At 31.1% G+C, this 27,201-nt stretch overlaps 1 protein-coding gene across 6 annotated transcripts in view; it reads left to right on the top strand.

Annotated features, from left to right (window-relative positions):
* LOC121121982 (uncharacterized) overlaps positions 1-27,201 on the top strand; it is a 294,463-nt gene that overhangs the window by 173,983 nt on the left and 93,279 nt on the right. For all 6 annotated transcript variants that reach the window (XM_071890051.1, XM_071890047.1, XM_071890048.1 and 3 more), the window contains exon 2: positions 25,234-25,418. In XM_071890051.1, the coding sequence (XP_071746152.1) occupies positions 25,234-25,418 (185 nt within the window). The remainder of the gene's footprint in view (positions 1-25,233; positions 25,419-27,201) is intronic.

The following is a 27,201-nucleotide window of genomic DNA, read 5'->3' as shown; positions in this document are numbered from 1 at the left end:
ATCTATACACTTAAAAATTCAATAATTCATGAAGGTTGAGAGATTGAAATTAATTCATATTTTGATAAATTAAAGTATAAACAAATAATTATAAAAAAACATACTTGAGCTCCCTAGCTTACGAACAAGTCGATAAAAGGCACTTAAATATGATCGATTTTCCATTTGTGCTTTCCAAGCAGCTACGGTTGTTCAGGACAACTATTTCGCCGTTTGCGAGTCTAAAACGTTGCAAAGGAAGAAGGGCTTTGACAAAAATTTCAACTTGGACCTGGAGGAGTTTAAAAAAAATAGTCAATCCTTCATCTCCATGAGAACCCATACAAGAGATATCGGAGTTTAAAGTCAGACTGTCTTGAGAGCTTTAAAAAACAGTATAAAAAAGCCTAATGACTCTTTTGAATGATTTTTTTATGAGTCTTTTGAATTCTTTGGATCTATTTTTTGACACTTTTGGCCATCTTACAGCCCTGATGTCAACCACCTCAACTACTCCTTTTTGTTGCATTTCGAGGGGAAGGCCTTCAGTGTCTGTCATCCGAACGTCAATGTCCTAAAAGCCACTGTCTACCAGCACTGGTAATCTATGGCAGAAGACTCCATCTGCAGTAGGAGCTAGGCTTTCCACCGCCGTCTGGAGGACATCGTAACGCCAAGGGCTTTACATTAATCATTAAGAGAGCTCAAACAAAAATCTTATCTTAGTATTAATTTTGTGAGAATTCTATTGTTACTTAATAAATTATATCTTGTGGAAGTTTAAAATTTAAAGTGTTCTTTAGAGATAAATGGATCACTCGATGCCGGATTTGCATCAAATGAAACTAAAATTACAAAATATAGATTCTGGAAATCTTCCTGCTGTTGAAGATTATTTGGGTACAAGTAACACAATCCCTAAAATTGCAAGCCATATATTTTCTAAAAGATCAATGTTTCTAAAGGGATCGCTTCACTTCTATGACGACAATCAAAACTCTTAAATACATTATTTTTCAAAAAAATTTCTCTCGTTCGTTTCCACAATTATGTTTTCAGAGATCTACTTCAAGGTCTTAAATATTAAAGTGATCAAGTGAGGGCTGTTTATAAAGGGAATATAGCTGTTCCTCTTTAGGGTAAATGACGGTTTTTGGTAACTTCATAATTATGCAATTTTTGTGAAAATATCTAAAATACTTTTATCAAATTCAGTGATACTATGACATTAAACAACATCCTTAAAATATTTTTTGATAATTTGATCGTGTTCCGTGATGAGATAATTTGTTTAATTGATGAGTTGTTTATTTATTCTAAAACATTTTTAGTGTACTTTTAGAATGAAATGGATTTAATTTATCTTTGTAAAAATAATTTTTAAGAAATAGGTTTATATTTATTTCTTTAATAAATGTAATTGCTCAATTTATGATTATTATTTATTCTAAAATAAAGACCTATTATATAAATGTTTATATTTTTATGGGGTTAAGTATGTATTTTATACTAATTCAACACAAAATTAAAAAGAAAAAAACCGATTATAGAATATGATAAATTAAGAAGCTTTAATTGATCATTTATTTAAAAACGATTAATCATAAAATCATGATTATATACATATAAAGAGGCAAAGAAAAAGAAACGAAAAATGTTTTTTTTTCATGAATGCAGAGAAAACTCTAATATAAATTCAAGGATATATTAACTATAGCAATAACTATGTATGGCACTTAAAAAAGTCATATTTTTTCATTGTTATCATATTATAAAATATTTTGTATATAAAAAAACTAGAGAATAATTTTAAATGCACTTTTGAGACTTATTTATAAATAGTTTTAAATTTAATTTTTAAACTTTTTTTTTATGTATCTTTGAAGTAAAAAATATTTCATTTATTCTTCTAGAATATAAAACGGAATTAGGAAAAAAAGGTTAACCTTATTTATGTTTTAAATATTAAATATTTTATTGAATTTCTTTAAAATCATAACTTTACAGAATAAACAAAAATAATATTTTTAGAAAATTATCAATGGAAATGCCTAAATATATAATCAAACATGATCAATTATCTAGCTTTTTTTCTTTCCCCTCCCTTTAAAAATAGAATTAAAACAATTGAGTTTTCTTCTACTAATTCTCAAAGATAGAGAAATAGGTCAATATTAACAAAGAACGTTCCTTGGTTCGATGTTTTTTGTCAACAGTACAATTGAAAGTTATTATGTGTCTTCTGTTGTGTCTCAACCTGAGAAGGAGTCCGTGATATCAAGCTTTGAACTCTGGATTGGAATGTTTTTATACTTTTCTGACTAGAGCACCTCCTGGACTTTTGAAAAAAATCTTTTTTATTACAAATCAAAACAAAGTCATGAGTCTTGATACTTACTCTATATAATTGCTCTCAACTTGGCTAAGGCATCTGAAGCGGGGTTAAGTCTTCATATTGCAGTGCCTGGGCATAAATGCAACTAACTCTTCGATGAAGGTCACCAGACTTTCCTTAAGTTAGTGGGACGTCCATTAGTTTGTCCCTCGAGGAAGTCAAAGACAAAATAATCGGGGTTGTTTGGAGTCATAATCTGGATGGTTTGCATCTTGTAAGACTAGCATTTGAGATCTGTGTTAACACATGCCCTAACTGTCTTATTACTGACTTTAAGTTCCTTTCCAATAGAGACGAAGGACATTGTAGGGGGAAAACAATGATGTTGCACACCTTCTTAGTGAACTCTGCGTCCCTGACCTTCATGGAGTCATCCTGTTACCTCCACAACCTTGAAAAAGTCATTTGAGAGTTTTTAAAATCGACCAATTTCTGCCCTGTTTCCTTGAGCTCACGCATTGTTGAGCCAGAGGTATTGCAGATGTCTTCCATCATAAAAATACTCTATATGAATTCCAAACACGAAAAAAATACTATTTAGATCCACTCAATGTCATATTTACAGAACACCTCTTTGCACAATCTATAAGGATACTTAAAGTAATCCAGTAAAAGTACTTATAAAAAACTACTACTTAATGATTATTAATTGTTAGACTGTATTTTCTAGTAAATTGTAAATATCAAGCAGAACCCAATCATATCAATGAATGGCCTCGCAGCTGAACTTCTGGGTCCGAGAAGATTATTTTTTTTTGCTGCCGTTTCCCTAAACATAAAGAAACTCGCATAATATCCCAAAATATCCTGCAGCTCTTAGGTTGTGCAGGTGATTTGTTAGGACTCAACGCAGTTTAAGCTGCACCACCAACACATTTATAAGCACCATGAACCATTTTAATATGCTAGACTACACCCCCACCCAATTGTTGTTGTCTACTGATCCCTAAGGAAGGTTAAATTCTTCCACTGCTGTTTCCCTGAGCATCAAAGAACCTTTCTAATATTCAAACTACACCCCGGCCCTCATGTTGTACAGGTGAAGTGTTAAAAATGCAATTTAAAGGCTGCCATTGCCTTACAGACAAAAAAAAAAGAATCATTTCTTGAGACTTAGTAAAGCTATATTAAAAATTTCAAGAAAATCCATCCATTGGTATGGCTATCATAGAAAGACAAACCTACAAACACACACACAGACATACGCCCTGAATATATAGATACCAGCTTGGGAAAATATATAAAACACTATTAAAATTGTCAACTACAAAATAATTAACTCTCTAATTTTGAATAAAAACCAATATGTAATATTGTATTTAATTATTAACCTTCTTTAACATGACTGATTTTATTGTAAACGTATACATATACAACAACAAAATATACCTTAATAAAGTACAGAGTGGGATTGAAAAATTTTCTGCGTCAGTAAAATTAATTTTTTTCCATTTATTAAGGTTTCAGGTGACATCTTAAGAAATATTGCAGTAAATGTGTTGTTTTTCTTTTGCATTGTTTTGGTTTAATCAAAATCAGATAAAAAAAGAAGTGAACAGGAATAAAAAGGCAAAGGGTTTTAGATCTTCTCAATGGGGATGTTGATCCAAAAAGAATTTCAAAAATCGTAGTGTAACCGTAATTACAGTCCAGAACGTCGGGGTGACCAAAGAGAATGGGAAGAAAATTGATCCCTTTTTCTTCAATCTCAATGGTACAATCGGGACTGAGCCCTCTTATTATCTTAATGGGGAAAAACTTGCCCTACCTAAAGACTAACTATCCTAAGAACAACTATGTGTGGACCTAGGAAGGTACCCCAAGCCAGATATCCTTGAAGATACAGAACTTCTTCAAGGAACACTTAGCAGACTTCTGGAACAAGACCTTCTGCCCCTCTTCTTGTCTTGATCTCAATCCGGTAGACATTAATGTATGGAAGGTCTTAGAGAGCTAAGTTGGGAAGCCATCAAACAGAAATATCCAGGAGCTGAATGCCAGCATCAAGAAGCAATAGGCCAACAGGTCTACAGGTTATATTGAGGCAACTGTGCAAAGTTTCGAACTTTTATGAAGAGTGCAATAAAGGCTGGGGGTGGTCATATTGCATTATTCTTACAAAGATTGATTGCTAAAATAATTTTCAATGACAATTTCCATTATACCTTACTAATAAAAAGTTACTAAGGTTTTTGTTTTGCTTCTTAATGGAGAAAAAAATCCCTGTTACACTCTGTATACACATACGACATAATGTTAGGGAGTTTGTTGACACGTTGAGATGAGAGCTGTTTCATGAATCTCATTGAAGAAAGCCTTGTCTTGTATATTCTTTTACCTTAGAAAAAACAGAGGGAGGGGGGATCTTGATGGTTCAATAATGGAATGCTTTCATTTTAAGGGTATAAAGGAAAGAAGAAGAAAAACATATACATAGTTGGGCATACAGAAAAATAAAAAAAATAAACATGATTTTCCTTTGAATGAGCCATTCTTGTTGATCATCGAATATCTAAATTGAAATCATCCCTTTCATATACATTTTAAATATATATATATATATATCTTAAAGCCAAAGGAAAAACTTTTCTTACATCGATGTACTATAGACTGGTTTTTAACAATATGATGGACAGAAATATTAAAGCTTCAATGGCCAAGGTGACAAAAATACACCAACTTAATATATTTTGTTTTATTTAAAAAAAGTTAAGGTTTCATTAATATTTGATTCATTTTCTTATAGCATCTCTAAATATATATATATATGTGTGCACGTCTAAAACTGAACACTCTGAAATTTTTAAAAGTAGTTAAATAATTCTGTAATTTTTAAAGTGGTCGACGAATTAATTTATTTAATATGACAGATAAGAGTCTTAGACACATGTCTATTCAATATGGCCGCCCATGTTCTCCACTACCAACTCCAGCCTGGGCCGGAACTTGCTAGATGACTTGACAGCGATGAAGCTCTGGTCGAGGTAGGCTCAGGCATTCTTGAGGGCAGACTTCAGCTGGTCCTTGGACTTGTATTGGACTCCCGACAGCATCCCTTTTCAACGCCCAAACACTGCAAAGTCAAGTGGCAAACAATCAGGCAAGTGAGACATGTTGAGAAGAATGTTCGACCTTGCAAGGCGTTTTTCCTTGTCTACAGGCTTGAGGGCTTGATGAGGAGTGCTCTTGTAGACTTTAAGGCCAAGATCTTTCTTAACTAGCCGGTCCATTGTCCTTCTGCTGACGTTGAACCCCTAACAAGACCCCCGGTAGTGACCTTGCTTCTCTTGTCCTCAACATACTTTTTCACGGCAGAAATCATTTCGTCTGATCTTCGAGGCTTTGACGTAGATTTTGTGGTCGCCTCAGGAGTCTCTTTGGATACCACGCTGTAAACGGTGGTGTGGCTGCAGTTCAGAACCTTGGCAATTTCAGTGGGAGTTTTTCACCGCGCGAAAAGTTCCCAATTGGGACTCGACGTCTCTCCATATTATCGGCTGTTTTTCCACTGTTGCTATTAGATTTTGCTGGAGTTTTGTTTCTAATCAGTCAAGATCCTTGCCTCGAAGTATAAACCGGTTTTAACTTAATAAAATCACGAATATGTGCATGGTGTAAAATTTAAAGGAGTGTTCAGTTTTAGACGCGCACACTTGTAAAAAACAATACCACTAATAATATACAGGTTAGGTAGTAAAATGTGCACTCTGAAGCCTCCTGGCCTTCATAACCTCTTTCAGAATGTAAGTATGGTTTTCATGTATGATGACAATTTGCAAATAAACTTCCTATTTTCTTCTGCTTCGAACATTTCTGAAACGAAGAAGGAACAAAACAATATGCATGACTATCATAAACTATTCCGTATCTTGGAAGTACAGTTTTATTGGAAAACATGAAGATTGCCCTTTTTGCAGAATAATGAAAACAACTGACCATTCCTTGTAGGATTGTAAGTACCACATGCTTCATATTTAAATTTACACTTAAAGAAATGCTCATAGCTTACGTCTTATTCTAACAATCATTTGTAATTATTGTTATTTCCAAGTATCGGCTGAAATAACAACAATTACAAATGATCGCCAAAGACGAAGAAATGCAAGGCAAAAGTATTTTGACCAAGAAATGCATGCACGCCAGGCGACCCAATTGAGATTGACAATGACCTCAGCATAATCCAAAAATCAATTAAAATCCAAGAAATAGTCGCCAGAATGTTTGGGCAAAGTTGGAAACGAGCAATAAGAACAAAGACCAAACCTACGTCCATGAAGTTATTTACAGCCATCAAGAAGAAGGTCGAGATCATCATTGAGCCTGAGGAAGGTCATATTGAATAATAAATGTCAATTTTAGTCAAAATTTACTGGAAATAAACATAGTTTTGTTTTCAAGAACAAGTTTTTAATTTAGTTTGAAAAACAACCTTTATTGTAAACTTAATTTTTACACATGGTTTAAATAACATATATAGACATTCTTTTGGCTGTATATAACGCTTTTGTGTGCAAGCTTTAAAATAAAGAACTGTCTGACATTTTTTAGCTTGGTTGATAGTCAAAAAGTTAATGTTGTCCTTGCACTAAGAAATACTGAAGGGGATTTTAAAAATATAAAGTTGTAAGTGAGTGTGTATAAATATTTATCCTTGTATTTTTTATATGATCTTCATTATGACACGTGAATAATAGTTTGTTACCAGCCTTTAAAATGATATTTTAGCAATATAAAACTTCTTTTGCCCTTTGTTGTTATTACATATAATATTGTCTACAAGAATCATTTAACAAATTTAAAACTCTTTTGCAACTATATTTTATAGCTATAAAATCAATCTAAAATAGTATTTTCATAAAAAAATTCCCACATCCTTTTGTATCTCACTTTTTCATATTCTACGTTTAGGTAGATTACCAAAACCGTTAGTATAAGATTTACTTAGGGTTCTTGTTTTGCACTGAGTGAAATAATGTTATAAAAATTAATTTGTCTTAAGATATCAAATAAAATTCTAAGATTTACAATGTTGAATATCTTCACTGAACAGAAATGTCATATACAATGATGTAACGTGTTTATAATTGTCAATTAATCAATAATTAAAATTTAAAGTCTGTATATCAGATGTAATCATGAATAAAACAGTTTCTGAGTCTACAGAAATGGAACATATTTATCAGATCTAAATTTTTTGAGTTTCTGTCATAACATCAACAATTTATCTGTTGGGCATCAGGATTATGATAAAATTAACAGATTGATTTTCATGTAACAAGGTACGAAAATTATTGAAGATTATATGGTCACAGTAAGAAACCATTACATTTTGGGAAGTCAAGATCAAAGATCAAGGTCATACAAAATGGGCAAAAACACTTTGATTAAAATACAGAACTGAAATCATCTCCTTTATTAGATGTTTAATATATATTAAACATATATTTAAGTAGGAATCCAATATATATTAAATTAAATTAAATTAATCATGTTCAACGTTGAACATTTTTGGCTTTAGATAGATAAGAAATGACATTTCGTTAAGGAAAACTGACCACAAGCGTAGATTTGCATTCACCCTAGCGCCCATTTTAGATTTAGTACAATTTAAGGGTTAAAAATCATCCAATTTATATGGTATTGCTTTAAAGAGAACAACTCATCCGGGTTTCAATTAATTTTATACCAGAGTAGTTTATTTAAAGTGTAAATAATAATAATTTTTATGACGAAAGAGTTTTAGGTGCATTTGATTTCTTTTTTTCAAGCAGAATTGAATTGTTGAAAAATGACATAATCATATTCATAATAAATAGCTAATAAATAAAGTTGTTACATTTTATGATATCAACCTCTATTTATTTGCTTGAAATATTTTTATAACAATTCACTTTTTGTTTCTCTTTAATTAGAGTAGACAAATTTATATTCTAAAGTAATAACACCGTTGTTTAAATATTTTTGTAAATCATTTGCTTTGGCTTTGAGCATCACTGACACAATTTGATAAAAAATATTTTTCATTTTTTTATTGATGAAAAAATATCAATTTAAAAAAAAATTACTTCCCGGAGCAGTTGATTCAGTTGTACATCAAATGTTATTTAAAAGAAAGAATATTTTACTAAAGAAATATTTATTGGAGATTTATATCTCCACAAAAAAGAAATGTATTCTTATCAATAACTAAGAATAGGCTATATTTATTGCGTCAACATAAAAACAATATTGAACAAAATCAAGAAAATAGAGAATCCCAATTATTTTAATTAATGTAAAACATGGGTAAAAATTACCGGCCTTGAAAAACAAAAGCCAATCTGAAATGGTACCTCACATAAAGAAAGGGTTTTTTTGATTCATTATTTTGGAACTAAAAAAAAGTAGCATCAGACTTAGCACAATAACTTACAAACTAAAAACAGATTCACAAGAAGTTTTAACAGCAGTTTTTTTAATGTTAGTACATACTGAAAATTAGGTCTATTAAAAAAATAGAAGTACCTATTTCTGAAATCAGGAAATTTCAGCCAATGGGTTATACATACAGGTTAATATTTCATAAGCATATTTTAGTAAATTATGGAATTTGTATATAAATTAATGAAATGATTTAAAATACGACATAATTTTAACTATAGCAATAAATATTTATTTATTTAAGGATATTTACTTTGATTTGACCATGTTAATAAAATCTTTAGTTATTATTTTTTATGTATCGATTAATTTGGCTAAATTATATACTATTTGCAACACACTGAACAGAGAAAAAATAGTTATTTGTTTGTAGAAACTGATGGTATTTATGTAACATTGGTTGATGAAAAAGTAACTTCATATTTCCTGCCCTTTTTTTAAAATTAAGTTTATATTTTATTATTGGTCATATCAGATCATTCAAGTTTTGTAATTGTAAAGGTGTGGATTTATACTACAAATTCTTTTTTGACAATATTGCGCTTGGTTGGTTTGTTTTTGAAGTATTGTGCGTCGAGTATGGAGGTCTCACAGGAAGAAATTTGCCATGTTTTACATTTTACTAATTTAAAGGGAACAACGCGTGGAATCTGACAAAGAATATTCGCGATCTATGCAGGGAAGATTTTCTTTCAATTCAAGTTACACAACAATGGTCCTAGATATTTTTCCCCCCTCAAATTATATCCTCTAATGTGAATATCTCGACCATTTGAAGCTGGCTATCGAACAGAAGTGCCTAGCATTGGTGAATAGGAGATAACATGCCACTATCAAGACAATTTTAGGCTGCACATATCTTTGATGACACGCCATAATCTTCGGGAGCTAAGATGGGAAGTTCTTATGAATCCACTCTACACTCCAGACCTGGCACAAAGTAACTAACGCCAATATTTGTTTATGACAAACGCATCGAATTACAAATTTGGCCTCAATAGAGGGTAGTGAAAATTGGTTGTTCGAATTTTTTGCCAATAGCAACAAGGATTCAACGAGAAAAACATTATGATGTTGTATTCTCGTTCCCTATAAGTTATCAAACAGAACGGGGCATACTTAGCTTAACTCCGTTGATTATTACACTTCTTATAAAGCATTGAAATAAAACGACAAATACGAAATTGCTTTTTCCCCAATCTAATATCTTGGTTTAGATGAAGAAGAAGAAAAAAACAATTTAAGAATAAAAGATAATAATCGAACCTTAGATTTGGTTGTTCTTAATCCCTTATCTCATCTTATTTGTTTTATACTGTTTCATATCAAAAATATTGATTGATTGACAAGATAATAAAACAATAAACAATACTTATTCCTTTTTTATCTGTCTTATTTGCTCGTCAAATAGATGAACTAAGATGGTTATGGGCATATGACGACCTTCAAACAATATACTAAACAAAAGAGTTAATGTTTGTTAGTGCCTCCTTAAATTCAATTATTATTAAACTTTATGTTATACTGTTGTCATAAGTATAACAAGATCACTACTAACCCAAAAAAGGTTAAATACTTACAAAGATTATTCTTGGCGTCTAATCAAAGCTAACAAACATATATCTTGTACCGATATAATAGGGTCTGCTGAAAAGTCCGTGCAAGGCCGAAAAATGGCACTACTGGGGTGTATCGAGGTTATATTTAGTAAGTAGCATCTCTTGGAAGAAGACGCACCAACTGTAGCTAGATTAGTCTATTTATTTATGGTTGACCTTCGTTTGAATCGATGAAGTGGAGTTTTTTGTAGCAGACTCCCGCTTGATAACACATTGTTAAGATTGTTGTTTGCTTTCAGAAGTGTAGTTCTGTATCCATGTTTCATCCACTATGACGAAACGACTCTTCAATTCCTACAGATTCTTCTCGAATAGCTGCAAACTGTCCTTGCAACAATACACACAATTTCGTTTTTTGTCAGGAGAGCAGTTGCGACCCGAATTTTGCAGATGTCTTTGTCATGTACTAAAGTTGATGATAGCAATCTCATGGACCCTTTCATCTATTACCATCGGATGTATTTTATCAATGATTTCTGAAGTATTAACCTCAATAGGGCATCCAGAACCGTCAACGTCACTTGTGCTCATTTAAAATTTTTGAAACAACATATAAACTTTTCTTATCGAAAGCGCAGAGTCCCCATAATGTTTACGAAGCTTTTTTACTCCCTTGAGGCATTCTGGATTTCATAAAATAATGTTTAATGAACACACAAAATTCTTTTTCATCCATTTTTTGAAAATCACTTCACTCCATCGATTCAATGGAATGCAAAACAGAAAGAAATAGACAAAACCCGGCTATCAGTTGGTATGTGTTCTTCCAAGAGATGTTACTAATTTATCATTATCTCGATACGCGCCAGTATTGCACAGTCATGTGCAATTTTAAGATTTGTCCCAGTTATAATTGTAATTAAATTGTTAGAAACAAAGTAGAATGGAAGATCGACATCAGAGTAATTTTTGTCAATCTCCTTGTTTATTTGTTCCCCTCATTCCTCGTCATAGTTGATTGTAGCTGATGTAATGAAACGACAGCTGAGCTGTTCCCCCCCCCTACCGAAAATATTCATCAAATTGTCAGGATTATCATATTGATTTTCGTTTTTTAACAGGGCCAAAGTGCCACCAATTAGTATAACTTCTATTAATTCACAAAGATACCATATTTTATTATATTCTCTCAGGCGTGCAATTTAGACAATACTTCCATAGTTTAGTATAACTGTACTTAAGTTAAGGGTCCCAAGACATAAAAAATAAATGCATACCCCCCTTATTTTTTTCTATTTGATCTCTGCTACTCAAGTATGGAAAAAAAATCTAATACAACGGTAACAGTTGCCAATGAAAGGTTAAATTCAATTTGATGACTTGATTGCTGAGTGGATGGGGAAATATACATTCAAATATAACAATTGTGAAGGAAATAGGTCTGTTAATTTGATTTATTTTGAGTATATTATTTTCTGCAAAAAGTAAAAATACCAACCAAATCCTTCTTCAATTGTGTGAAAAAAATTCGTTTTTATGTATCAATCTTGGAGTTTTATACAAAAAATACTTGGTTGGAGTAAATTAAAAACTGTTTGAAAGGTGAAAAGATCATGACTATATAAAGTAGATGATCAAAAACGAAAAAAAAAAAAAATGAAATATACTTCGTCATCTAATTCAAAAGCTGGGAACGAATATTTTTTAAATGATTTAAACCTTGATTCTAGAAAATTTTTAATGATCTTGAACGTATAATTGAAAGCACTATGTCAATAACAACCCAAAAAATGATTAAGAAAGATTTTAATAATCCAGTTAGTAGCTGCATTAGATATATGTCAATTAAGTATGAGAGATGCCGTATTTTTTCTTGAAGCAACTATTGAATTATTGGGATTGAATATTCATGAATTTCCTATCAGTAAGTCTTCAATCCAAAGAATACGGAGTGATGGAACAAAATATCGGATGAATACAGTAAAAACTGATTTTATAGACAAAGTAACAGATTTTATATCTATACATTGAGATAGAAACATTACTTCATGGTTAGAAAAACTAAATGATGAAAGTAGAACATTTAATCATTGTCATTACTATGAATGAAAATAAAGAACAAATTATTGGTGTTTCAAGGCTGGATAATTCACTAGGGAAAGAACGAGACACATGCTATACAAATGATATTTTAGTTTAAAATTAAAGCTTTGGGGTAATATAACATTGCAATATTACAAGAATTTACAACAAAATACATAACTGATAAAACTAATAACTATTGGTGGTAAGAAAATGAAGCAATCAAAATAAAACAAAGATAATTTATGAGAATACTAAAAACATGTCTCAAATTTAAATTATAGATTGCTGTAAATCTTTTTTAAAGCCTTTAAATGGTGTCTTGAAGTTGACGGAAGGTAATTGTTTCTGCAGCCAAAGTACACGAATTATTCCCCAGAGACGGAACTTTAATGGAAGAGCAGCATAGCTTGCTACTACAGCAATAACAATTGCTTTCCGCTCCTGAGGATGCAACACATTATTATTTGTTACTCTGTTAGCTATTAAGGCTTTAGAGTTGAGTAAAGCAAAATCTAAAGCCTGTGTTCCGCATGATACTCCTGAGTTTTTCTTGGAAATCCTGAACATTGCACCTTGTATTTTGTAGTAGAAAAGGAAGTTAATTCATGACAAATTAAACAATTTGTCAGCAGCTAAGGAAAAGAAAATTCACTCAATAAACTAGTGTTTAGATTTCAGCGCCTCACCTTGTTGTATGTTTTAGAAAAGAAGTTCATTTTTGAGGAATTAAATAATATGACAAGAGCTACGGAAAATAAAATTTACTGTACATAAGATACACCCCATTTTTATCACAAGTTATCTATATATTAAATGGGAATGTATGTGTATATGTTTCCAAGATTTACGGCAAAAATTATGAATGGATTGTCCTGAAATTTTTCATGTAGCTCTACTTAGCTCCAGAACAAGATAAAACCCATGACAGTCTTAAAATAGCGGAATAGACATAATAAAATAAAAAATTTTGACTTTAACAAAACGGTTTACTGAACAAGAGTTCAGTGGTTGGTGTTCAACCGTCCAAAAATTTGATATTCAATAGTTTGAATTCATTAAAATGTATTCTTGTAAAATATTTGTTAAAGAGTTTATTAATAAAACCATTCGATTTAGTTAAAACTAAAATTCATATTAAAGAAAGAATGTAAAAATAAAAAAAATCTGTGTAGAAAATCAAATAATTATTAAAGGTATTCAGCTTGAATATAATAACTTAAAGGCAATTCAAGGCCAATTACTCTAGTGGGTATTACATTTACTTGTATTCAGTTTGAATATCATAACTTAGCCACATGAAACTTATAAGTTTAGCTCTCCCAAACCCAAGAAAGTTGGTAATTTTTTTAATTATATTGATGTATTTTTTTTTGTTATTATTTCTCTTTTTTATATTAAATATAAGTACCTATAAAAGATAAAATCAAGGAACATTTTTAAATCCAATTAAGGATAATAAATGAAGATAAATTATAAGTAACTTTTTTACTAACAAAATTTAATTTAAATTTGTGTAGAAAGAAATTTAATTTAGGTAATAAAAACTGAGATAAAATTAAGTTTCTACTTTTTTTATTTGACAAGAGAAATGAGTTATTGGAAAATTGATGCATTGAATGAAAAATATATCTCATAATGAAAAATAATGGAGTTTTTTAGCTTAATTTTTCATTTTCTTAGTGCTTTTTTATTTTTATCATAGAAGTTTTATAAGATAAACGGAGAAGGAAATTAGCATTTAAAGGAGAAAAAGTAAAAAATAGAAGATATGTTGTGCGTCAACTTAATAACAATATTGAACAATATTAATATTGGGGAAAGAGAAAATCTAATATTTTTTTAAATCATCTCTGCAGACTAAGCATTTTAAAAACAGAACAAATTTCAATATATTGGTAAACATAAGGTCTTCGTTATAAAAGTTTGCACATAAAATTTATCTGACTGATGTATTTGAAAAATATCATACCCTTGAGATGTCGTCCCCAATACGAACGCCTTGATGACATTATGCTGTACTCCGTGCCAGCTGCACGTCCAAGGACGCAAATAATGACGCTCGAATTTATATCAATATTGTCAGATCCAGTGTTATGTTAGAATTCTAAATCGGAGCAGTTTGTTTAAATCAAAAAATTGAAACCTTTTTTATTCTTGAAAAACCAAGATTTTGACACATATTTGTTTGGAGCAAAGGAAATTAAATCTCTTAAATCGCCATATTTGAACCTTTTGGACTGCTATGTGTAGGGAATCTTGGAGAGAGAGAGTCCAATAAATGTGCTCATAAAACTGTTGATTCGTTGCAGGCATCCATCTTTGCAGATTGGGACAACATGAACGAAGAGTTCAACATCAAGACATGGCCCAGGTTGAGGCCTATGTTGGATATTCAAATGTTACTTGCACAAACGGCTACTTGGTTGGTACTTACCCGTCAACGAGTAAAATTAATAAAACATATGTGAATCATAATAAAATGCCAAGTACATATGTATTTTTCCCCGGATATTTTTCATCTCAACTTATCGGTAACTTTAACTGTATCTCTTTTTTAAAGAAAAAGACCTTGCAAATTAACATGCTTCTCTAGAAATTTAAAGAATGTTTGGCAGAAGAGCAGCTTAGCTTTCATGACGTTTTATCAAATTAGCTGGGAGTAGTAGCTATGAAATGAAGAAAATAAAGTCAATGAATGGCAAATTTATAAACAGAAATTTATAATAATGTCGATCTTCCATTATACTCTGAGTCCAATTAGGACTTGAACATTTAACTCCACAATAAATCTTCATATTAATTATTTGTCTCTCACGGACTAGTGATTATTTTATACTTCTTATTCTGTTTTCAAGATTAAAATAAAAATGTTGGTAGCTTTGGTAAATAATTTCAACAGGAGTACAATCCGAAAGTATATTAATTTTTCAAAACCCTTACATAAAAGACACCATTTTTGGTTTCCAACACTATCACTATTAATTGGGGGCACTGAAATCTAATTTTTAAAAGTGAGTAGCTAGAAGTAGTTTATGAAAATTACGTCATATATTGATGATAACATCATCACGCATTTTTTTAATGTTATGGTTAAAAAAAAAAGGTAGGCAAATGGCCCATAGGTACCCTAATTATAGGTTAAATCACTTGACGATAAATTAGGTTCATTACATGGTTACATTTGTACATTATTCTTTATTTTTTAAATATCCTGTAACAAATTACTCTTGGATATTTAAAACCCAATTATATTCAAAAGAAAAGTTCAATTATCCGTTTCTACTAGGCTCAGTAACCCATCCTTAGTATATGGTATGTGATGTATTCATGCAGTATTGAGCTTTCTAAAAAAACCTACTTATAGACATATTTGATCGATCTAATGAAAAAGTATGTGTATTACATTTCAATAACGGTATTTCCTTTCATTCTTAAACCTTGTTCGTACCTATTATGTAAATATACATTAGGTGTTTGCTTAAATAATGATTATCTCCTATAAAATAGAAAGCATTTTTAAGGAACGTAATGTGATATACTTCCTCTTATGTACATACAAATATAAATGTAATTTGTGAGTACATGCAAACATTATAACCCATATATCTATGTACCCAACAAGCCATTCAATGCTCAACGTTTGTATATAGCTAGCTAAAGTATGTATAGGTTTGATAGCATGATACCGGGTGAAAACTGAAAATTTACATATATGGAAAGAAAAAAGAAAATACCTTGCCGTAGTTTAACTATATGTACATTCAATAAAATTATTAAATAATCTTTATCTGATAGATTGACCATGTCATCTTGATATATTCTATTCGGCCGTGATTAGTCTCACAAATGGCGACAAGCCTTCTGCAAAAAGAATGCAAGTATTGCAAATGACGCTTGGATCCATGGCAGCCCATTCCTTGTCAACCGAGGCCTTCATGGTTTCAACGTTCGAATGACGGATGCCAGAGGCCTTCTTCTCGATGCCAAAAAGAAAAATCAAGGGGATTGAAATCCAGACTTTATGGTGGACACATTCTCTTGTCCGAAAAAGTGATTTTGTGAGCTTAGAGGGTCTGAGTAATTTTTGGAGTGTGAGCCTTATCTATCTGAAAGATAACGTTGTCAACGGTACAATTTCCCTAGTCCTAGGAGAGTAGGTTGGCCTTGAAAAAGTTAACTCGAAATAGCTTTCCTGAGCCTGTAACCATCTGGCAACCAGATCAGGGGTGTCCTTGATGAGTTTTGCCAGATACATATTTTCTCTCTATGTCTCTCTTGTTGTGGGCTTGCCTCTTCTTAACATTGATGAGGGGCTTACGAAACATTTCTCTCAAGATGACAACCTGTGTTGGAGTGTGACCCACACAAAGAACAGCTGATGCCCTAACCGTAAAACAAAAAAAAAACAGGTTCTTGATTTGCATGGGTACCCATACAATTAGAAACAGTTCTAATTTCTTAACACATAATCTCTAAAATCAATATAATACAAGTGGATATGCTTCAAGTTTCGACCCAGTAGCTAAATGATTGAGTTTAAATGCATACCCTTTCACATTACAAGACACTATTGTGCTATATTTTCATTCATTCATCCTTGAATTATTTTTCGAGATATTTTTAAATTATTTGAAAGAATAATAATAGATCTCTAAAAATTTTATCATAGGATTTTATATTTGGCCTTTATAAGTCTTCAAACTATGTCATTTTTTAGAATTGACATTATAAAAAATTACCGTTCACTCCCAGAGAGACACTTGTGTCCTATCAAATTATGGCAAACCTATTAAATATATTGAAAAAAATTAATTATAATTAGTTCTAATATCACCGAAGAGATCAAGAATTGACTAGAATTATCTTTGATTTTCTTTTCCATTCCTGGTGGGTCTGAGAGGGTTAATAAATTACCAACTATTTTCTGGTTTTTTTGTAGGTACTGTTGGGTAGTCCAAGAATAAAACTCCGATTCAATCACATATGCTACTTCTACAGGATAAGAAAAATACATATCTAATAATATCCAATAATGCTATATATTGTCCTTCTTAGCTCGTCTGTTTGTTTTTTTAAGTTAGCCACTTGAAGATTGAAATTTATTTTTCTTTGCTACTATTCCTGTTGCATAAACTTCTATGTCTACAACATACAGTCTATCATTGATTCATACAAAATCAGATAGATTTTTTATATTTAAGTCGACAAAGTTGTACTTACAAAATATATATGATATGAATAGCTATAATTGGTGGAAAAGCAACATAGAGATAGTGGTAAAAAATTTTTATTAAGAGATCAATATTTAAATCTACAAATAAGAGGAATAGAGTTAAATCCTTTATTTGGTTACTAAAAATAGCTTTAAAAAGGAAATTTTCATTCATTCCTTAGGCAGTTATTAAAGTGAAACTTATCTAAATAGTAGAAATTTAAAAACTATGCCAATTACTTTTGTGAGAAAACTATTTAACACAGGAAAAAAACAAATTAAATGCTTCAGATAAACATATGGACGATTTATTATTTACCACAGAAAGATACCTCTTGCGTAATATCTTCAAAATAAATACTGTCAGGATCCATTCACATCATGTGATTCCTCAGTGAATGTCAAGATCTGAACATTCTTTTTTAATTTCTTGTTTGCTTTATTAATGGTAGGGACTATTTTGGCAATAAACAATAAAAAACTTTCAAACATAAACAGTTGTCACCATGGAGGCGAAAACGTAACGTGGTGGATTTGTTTCACGCCCAAGTGATTGTAAAATAAATCTTAAAGGTCTTAAAGTGCTCCTCGAGTCTTGTTAGCAAGAATAATTGCAGAGTGGCTTCAGGTCAGAACCTTTGGAGGACCTCCCGCTGTGGTAGGAGGATAAGGATAGTGTGATCACCAGAAGTACAGCAAAGTGGGTGAGGCGGCATATCAAGGCTTTCAATGTCAGTGATGATGATTGTGAAGGATTTGAGGAATGTTTGTTATATACAACGACATTGGCAACTTACTTCAACAGTAACTGAGGCCAACCAGGTAAAGAAAATCAAGAAATGATTGATTTGTTTAAAGCATAATGGTAGGTCTAGCCACCTTCCTCCCCTGACTTTTCCCTCAGTACTATACCATATGAGGAATCAATAGTTCAAATTTCGTAGAATGTTTTTCATTGTCTTTTTTAAATTAAATTCCTTTCGAAATAAAATAAACACAAAAATTAATTATTTAAATAATTTTACATGAAAAAGTTTGTTACTTTTTCAAGAAAAAAACCAATTATTTTCTATAATTAATAAAATTCCGTAGGTTGTTATTTTGTTTCTAATGATACAACATAACAAGAACTACAATCTACACAAACATTTCTTTTAATGCATCATTGTCTAATACCACTTAAATAAACTCTTATATAATTATTTTTCTCCATATACATGTACGTAAATATATATAGATAATATATAGAGGGAAGACTAAACTTCTCTTTCAAAATGGAATTATTATGATTAATTAATGAGTAAAAACCATTAAATGGTTCATAGAGTTATTGCTCTTCACAGGTTGTTTGCCAAATTAATTTATGATCAAAAACATCTGCAAACATCTAAACTTTTTTTTATAAATAAAAGGGACATAAATTATAGATTTATTTTACAAATCAATATAATTCCCCTTAGAGAAAGATCGTTCCTCAACATTTCATTTAAAAAGAAAGGGAAAATATAGGTTAGAATTTGTTGATAATTAGCGAACAGATATGACTCAGTTGACAAAAAAAAACTCGAGACAAATTATTTTAAATAACTCAATTTGCAATCCCTTTAATATAAAATATGTAAATGGTTAAGTTGTTGTTAAAATCTGGTGTGTTTTGGGCAATTAAAAATATGAAACCATAAATAAAATAGCCACCTGACAATTTGATGAATATTTTGGAAGAAAGAACAGCTTAGCTTTCATGAAGTTTCTTTAGATCTACTACAACCACCTATGGCAAAGGTGGACAGGGAACAGGAAATGAACAAGGATATTTGCAATAGTTACTCTGATGTCGATCCTCAATTCTACTCTGAGTCCAAAAATAAATTACAAATATATCTACGTGATTTTTCTCAACTTGTTTGTATTTTTTTTGCAACAAATCCATACTTCCAACGATTTTGGCCTCTTCCGGGTTGCAAGGCGAATTTTAGGCTTCCTTAATCTCCAAAATTAAACTTTTGAGAGTATATTGTGTATGACAATGTTGAAAGGACTTCCAAAAAAGGTACCAACATCAACACCAGATCCCTACGAGCTAACATTAGGTGGACATTTCGGAATTTCTTCTGTGCGACGGTCAATAAGGCAGTGGGATGTTTCCGGGGACCTAGTGAGTGTGTTGTCCTTACTAACAGCTATTTTATTGATTGAATCTCAAATTTATGTTATAATGATGACTTTTGTGGAAATATTAATAAAATCAATTAAAAATAAAGTAACAGCAGAATGCTAATTTTTTTTTCACGTCCCGTGAATGTTTTGATTTACTTATAATAAACTTGATCGAAGATTTGATACATGTCATTGTTTTGAATATCTCGCCTTTAGCCAATATTAGTTTTTGTATGAACAACTGTGTATATATTACAAAGGAAAAACCTGATTTCAATAAGGAAAAAAAATGATTTAAATACAACATTCTTTCAATTTATAGATCACAAGCGAAGAAAGAAGTATTTTTTGTTATTGTTAATGAATTTTTAAAGATATGTGTATGCATATTATTTTTAAATCAAGTTGATATCCGGCACTTTTTTTAATTAATTTTGTTAGTGATTTTTTCCTTATTCCTTCTTATTCATTCTGTAAAAAATTACGTACAATCGATTTTTATAAATAAAATGCTTATAAAACTAATGAAGAAAAATAAGTTGTTTTCTTGTTTTTTGACAAAAACAATATATTTTTTAATAATTTTTTTTTGGTATTCAGCTTAATTATAAGCTTTTTAAAACCCTTCATAAAATTAAAAAAAGAATAAAATCATCATATAGATCCTGCTTTAATCATGTTCCAAGGAAGATGTTCAAATAAACAAAGAATGATTTTAATGGATGACAAACATGACATGCATTGGTAAAGAGTAAATATTTTTTGGACTTTTTAACTAGTGTAATAACTATGTGGGCAATCTTTGTATTGCACCCTTCTAAAGAAGAATATAATTCATGCATAGTAGTATATAAATGCGTTCATTGATCTCCCGGGTGGTCCATTGAAATATAAACAGACCAGGCCAATCCCCTCAAGTTCATGAGTTCACATGCAAAAGATCACTAGGGTTAACACCAGATTGTCCAGAGACCTATCCAAAAAGGGAAGGGGGAGATACTTATGAGGGTGGAGATGCCCCTTTTGATACCAGCAATGAAATAAACCCATCGTCTCTAATGTAAGACTCTTTTGAGTTCTTTTGAACCCTTCATAGACATTTTTGGGCACCCTACAGCTATGATGCGTAACCCTTCGACAACACTTTTTGGGATACATGTCAGAAGGTAGGACTTCAGTGTCCATAATCCAAACTCAGAGGACCTCAAAGCCAATGTCAGGCAGTACTGGGATACATGGCAGGGAACTACATCCGCAGCGGGTGCAAAACCTTCCACCTCCACATGGAAACCATCATTGCCGTTAAATATGTCTGTATTTATGGGTAACTCAGATACTGTATACTGAAGTTCTATCAGTAGTTAGATTATATTGTGTTGAAGTGTAAAATTTAAAGTTTGTAGATTTAAATGAACCACTCGAAACGTGTGAGTATTCTGCGTCTTATGACTAAAAAAATGAACAATTTTTTTTGTCCAATTTATCCTTTTCTCTGATTACATTATATAAAATATTGGATCAAATATCAAAATTTCTAAAAAATCCCGCAATACTGATACGATATCGATATTGGATATTTTCCTCAATATATTGCTTATTATGTAAATAATAAGGTATACAGTCTCAAAGATAAAATCAGAGCATTCCTTGTGTCGCCTTGGAACCAAGTTTTGTGGTAATATCAATTTTGTATCAAAAATCTTTCTAATATACAAAACAAAACAAATTCATTCACTCTAATTTAGTTGCAATGGAAGAGCTATACTTGGAGTAGCTGGAGATTCACTTCAAAGAGGAGAAACAGAGATCATCTTTAGTTATGTGTCTTATTAATACTGAAGGAATAATCAAAAATTGTGAATTCGGTAAAAAAATGTTAAAAATAATAGATTTTATGGATTTTTTTGTCAATACGAGAAAGGAGGCTGATTTCATCTTTGACACTTGTTAAATATATTATATAAATATGTCACACAAAAAAATATAAAATAAAAATCATTTGACGCCAGCCTCACATCTCTGAAAAAGTGTAAAGGTATAGAATTCCAGAGACTAGCCCACCTATACTAAAAACCATGCTTGAACATGTCTATATTTGGTTTTGGGAGGTAGAGGGGTTGTGATCAGAGAGTCTTGTTTCGTAAAAGAGATAGCCTCTATTTTGTAACAAGGGTTGGAAAGATACATTTATATTTTTATTTAAAGTTATGTAGAGCGTCATAACTACCTTAGTTGTATGTTTATGATACAGACTAATAAAACCAAGTGTTTTGACTTGGTATGTATAGTTGTTGTTATCTGCCAATGAAGGAAAAATCGAACTAACCCTAACCCGTACCTTGGACCTCATCAAATAGTTTCTGGAAGGATTCCAGAACTCAGATCAAAAGCACTATTAGTTTGTAAATTTTTACCATGAACGAGGAGTTACGTTTTTTGAAACTTCTTTTTTGATTCCCAGGTTTCAATTACCCTTCTATATAATGTATTTGTAATTGTATTTTAAATATAAGATTACAATATTTAAATTCCTAAGTCAAACTAATCATATACCACTTTAAAAAAATGTGTGGATATATTATAATCAGTGAATTAATTAAATTGACCTTATGTAACTGTTATTTTAGAATATTAATTATAATTATTGAATTAAATAAAGTTGAATTAAATCTTTCAAAAACTTGAGATGTTTCTTTTTTACATATATAATTCTGTACTTGTGAGCTATACTTAATTATTTTAATGATCATTTTTAAATTATTACCAAAAGTATTATAAGTATAAAAAAAGCTGCTGTCTTGACAATTAAACCTGAGAAATAACTTACTAGCAAAGTTAATTTAGTAATGATATAAGTTATATTTTTAATGTACAGAGTACGCCAAATGTGAGGTTCTAATTGTTCTAATTTATTCAAGTAGGGAATATTTTAAATATATTGTCCAGAAAATACATCACTTAGGGACCGATTTTTTTTGTTATTTTTATACATATTTTCGAAAAAAACGACCCAAGTCCTTATACTGGGTGGGTCCATTGAAATTTGTACACTTACTAATACAATAATTAATGAAGGTTGATCAATTGAATTCAGATCATATTTTGATATATTAAAACATAAACAATTAGTAAAAAACTAAATAACCCTTACTTATCTAGCTTATGTACATGTCGAGAAAATGACACTTGAACACGATTGACGAACTTTCATTCGCGCAATCTAAGCAGTTGGGGGTCTCCAGGACCATATTCTACGCCGTCATCAAGTCCAAAACGTTGGTAGAGGATGAAATGCTTTTTTTCATATTTGACCTGGTGGAGTGAAAGAAAACAGCCTCGGCCAATACCCTTAAGTCCATAAGGGCCCATGCAAGAGTTGTTGGGATTTCACACCAGTCAGTCCAGAAAACTATCAAAAATGTGGGTGGAAATAGCCTCTTTTGAGTTATTTTGAACTCTTTTTTTTGTACAATTTTGTCCTCCCTACTGCCTTGATACCAAACTTCTCGACTACACCTTTTGAGTGTAGGAGAAGGTATGCATTGTCTGTCATCCAGACATTGAGGCTCTCAAAGCCACTGTCACCCAGCACTTGGACGCAATGACAGAGGACAGCATCTTGAACATGTGCCAGGTCTTCCTTCCACCGCAGCCATCTGTAAGACATCATTGCCTCTAAGGGCGGCTACATTAATTATTAATAGAGCTCATACCAACATCTATTTTCCGTATTGATTTTGTTGAGTTTCTATATTTGATTCATATATATTGTATTGTGTTGAAGTGTTCAAATTTAAAGAAAATAATCAGAATACTTTTTTTTATGTTCCTTTATATTACATTTCCGAACAATTCAATTCAGTCACATTTATAAAAAATAGGCAATTACACAAAGAATATTTTCGTAGATGTTCTTGTAAAAATGCACTATATATTTTTAGCCAATAAATGTCTTTAAAGTTAGCCAGGAACCTCTCCTCGAGAACTTTGTCGCTGGAAGATCTGCGATACTTAGTCACCTCCCTGTTATAAGTGCCAACAATGCTAAAAAGACAAAAATAACTACCAAAAGAAAAAAGTCTCTAAAAGCGTAAAATATTATACAATTCACAAAAAGAGATAATTTGCAATCGATAAATGTATTTTCCATTTTTGAATCTTTTTACATGTTTCTCTGTACATATATTACAACTTTTTGGTTTTTTATATTTAGTTGGTAATTGTGATATTATATGAACACTGTTTATATGTGTGGATAGTTATAAAATATTATTGCAACTTAAGAACAATTTAAAAAAAAAATTGATCTACCTTGAAACACCCTGTACATACCTTGGCTAACGTCTTCATGTAGGAACATACTTTAATCAATATAAAAGGGATATTTGATGTGAATAAAGCTATCATGATGACTTTCCCCTTTCTCTTGATTGTATTGTCAAAAAACAGTCTTAAGAATATCTTCTACTCATGCTTAGAACATTTTCATTTGATTATTTTAACTTATCTATGACCAACCAAGGGGGGGGGGCCATCTATAAAACGAGTGAGGAAATTTTGTCAATCTTATTTTCATAGGCCAGGGCAATTTTTCCGCCCTATCCGTAATCGAAATTTGTAAAAAGTTGAAAATCAAATCGGTCTTTTGTCCAAGTATAGGAAGTTTAGAATTTCAAGATTGTCTCCTCTCATGTATTGCTTTTCCACAATTGTAAAATCAAAACTTCGTTCATTGATGTAATTTTTTTAACACATGTCAACCATTTATGACAATTTTGCAAAACAACAAAAAATGTCCTTTTCGAAATTGAAGATGTCAAAGTTAGATGTTAAATAACGGCACCACGTTGTATATTTATAAATAATATTTTTCTATCATATACACAATCTACACATACAGTCATCAAATCCAAAAAATACCTTCTGTTACATTACACCCAACTGCACTGCATGTGCCCACTTTCTGAACGAATGCCGGTAACTATAAGCAAATGCATTTGTTTTTTTGACTGTAGCTTTGAAAATATTTCAAAATGTAGAGTGCATTAGATATTTTAGAGCTTTGATTACCCATGAATAATTTTTTTTTAAATTTTAATGCTTTAGTCAATTTATATATTATAATTTTTTTTTATTTTTCATAAAATCTGATATTTTTTTGAATATCTATATATTAAATAAGCTACCTTATAAGTTCAAATGGAATTAAATAAAATAATATATCTTTATTTAGGGTATTTATTATGTTTGTCCTCAGAGATGTTGTTTTTTGTGCATATAAATGTATTGCTTATTTTTAGCAAATTAAAATGTGTTTTTCTCAAAGATGACTTTTTTGAGAATTTTAATATTTATTTCATTAAATTATCCAATTATAAGTATTTAGTCACTTAAATTGACTTTTATAATATTTTTTCTCTCAATAGATTGGGTTCTCAAAACAGAAGCTAATATTGACGGAGATTGCTTATCATATTTGGATATGATGGAAAAGAATTCAGCTGAAGATCGACGCCGCCAAAGAGAGCGTGTCATCATGGAAGAGGGGAAAGCTCTTTGGCAAGCCAAAAAGCATGATGACTTTGAACTGGAACTGAGAGAGCAGGAAGAGGTATTTATATTAAGATTTATTGAGCCTTACTATGGTATTAAAATCGGTGCCATGCCTGTTAGCTGTTCATGAAAACGTATCAAATTTTATAGCACCCTCTACAAGGGCGCTTTTTCATTATTGGTACAATAATAAAGTAATTTAAACTAACAATTAAAATGGTATGGTAAAAGTTTTAATGACGTTCTTTTACCTAAATACCTTGCCATTTTTCAAAATTGAGACATAATTTATTTATTCATTTTTATAAATAAATGGGGATAGATTGACTGATAATCACCTCATCAGCCTAAATTTATGAATACGTCGTTTTACAAAAAAAATAATATATGAGACGGATATTAGGTGTCCTATTTACACACCTCCTTAAGCACTAGGACGATGTTAGAGTGAACCTCCAAATTTTGGGGCGATATATCAATAATACATACATTAAACAGTTCTTCTTATAAAAAGTTCTCAAATATATATGAGTAATTCTTTTTTATTTTCAAATGTTATACGGGCATAGTGTTTCTTTTGATAAAAAGTAAAAAATTTAATTAAACCACAATGTATTAAAGTTAGGGCAGACTTTTTTGTTTTATAAATGATCAGAACTTTTTTTGTAAGGCATTTTACAAAGTGAAAAAGTACACTATCTAATTTTAAATGTGCATCCACCTTGTGTAGCCTGGAATGACTAAATTGTATTTTTGTTGTGGAGTACCAGAAAAATAAATTCTGAGATTCTACAAAGAAACCCCTTAATCAACTTTTTTCTTTTATTTATTAATGTAATTAATAATTATAATATATGGTACTCAAATGATCTTATGATTAAGCAGAACCATTCATTTTGTTCTGGATAAATTGCATAAAAGCAGATAAAAGCATATAAAGCAGAAACGGTCAAGGTGATTTATAACAACTATTATGAGTGTAGAGGGTGGTCCAGATAAATTACAAAACACTTTAAAGGCTTATAACGTACAAACTAGATAGGATAGAACCATAACCTTTTATTATTTTGAAAGCTACACTTAATGAAGAGCTGCCTCTCTTGATAACGTTAGGCACACAGTGACAGAAGCTTTTGCAGGCCCGAGAGACCTCGTGCAGATCCAGTTTTACCAGTATTGTAGTTCTGATTTTGAACTTTTAATTTGTATTCACCGGATAGAAGGAGTAGTCCAAAGAATAATTTAGACCTATCAAAAAGAGAGTACCATGGTCGACAAGGCTAAAAAAGTGAAGGATGTCTTGGCTACAAAATGTCTCCTGTTTTAGAGCCTAGATTTTTAACCAGCAAACAGTAGGGACCTGAACCCATGCAATTTCTATCTCTCAGGGTAGGTTCGAGGATGAAGCATTTTTCGCAATTATCATTCGTTTGTGGAGGCTCTGAAGAAGTTCATTACCCGTACAATGGCAAAAATGGATCTGCATGAGGTTGCCCATGCTTCCCAAAGCTTCCAGCGCCGTATGACTGTTGTTATTATGAGAGGTGGATATCATTCTTCCAGGATAATTATTGAAGTTTGAACATTATAATATGCAAAATTCATCAAAATAAATTGCATGTACACGGTGCTCCAGATAAATTGTCAAAATATGTAAGGGCTTATAACGAACAAACTAGAATGGGTGAACCATAACTTTTTTATATTTTGAAAGCTTAATTTAATGACATACAATTATTCATAATGAGATCCACTTCTGTTGATAACAAAATCGTGCAGATCCAGCATTGCCACTTTCTGGTCCTTATTTTGTAACTTTAATTTACATTCCTTGGATGGGC

Source organism: Lepeophtheirus salmonis, chromosome 7, assembly GCF_016086655.4.
Source record: "Lepeophtheirus salmonis chromosome 7, UVic_Lsal_1.4, whole genome shotgun sequence".
Classification (NCBI taxonomy): domain Eukaryota; kingdom Metazoa; phylum Arthropoda; class Copepoda; order Siphonostomatoida; family Caligidae; genus Lepeophtheirus; species Lepeophtheirus salmonis.
This window is presented reverse-complemented; position numbering and strand designations above follow the sequence as displayed.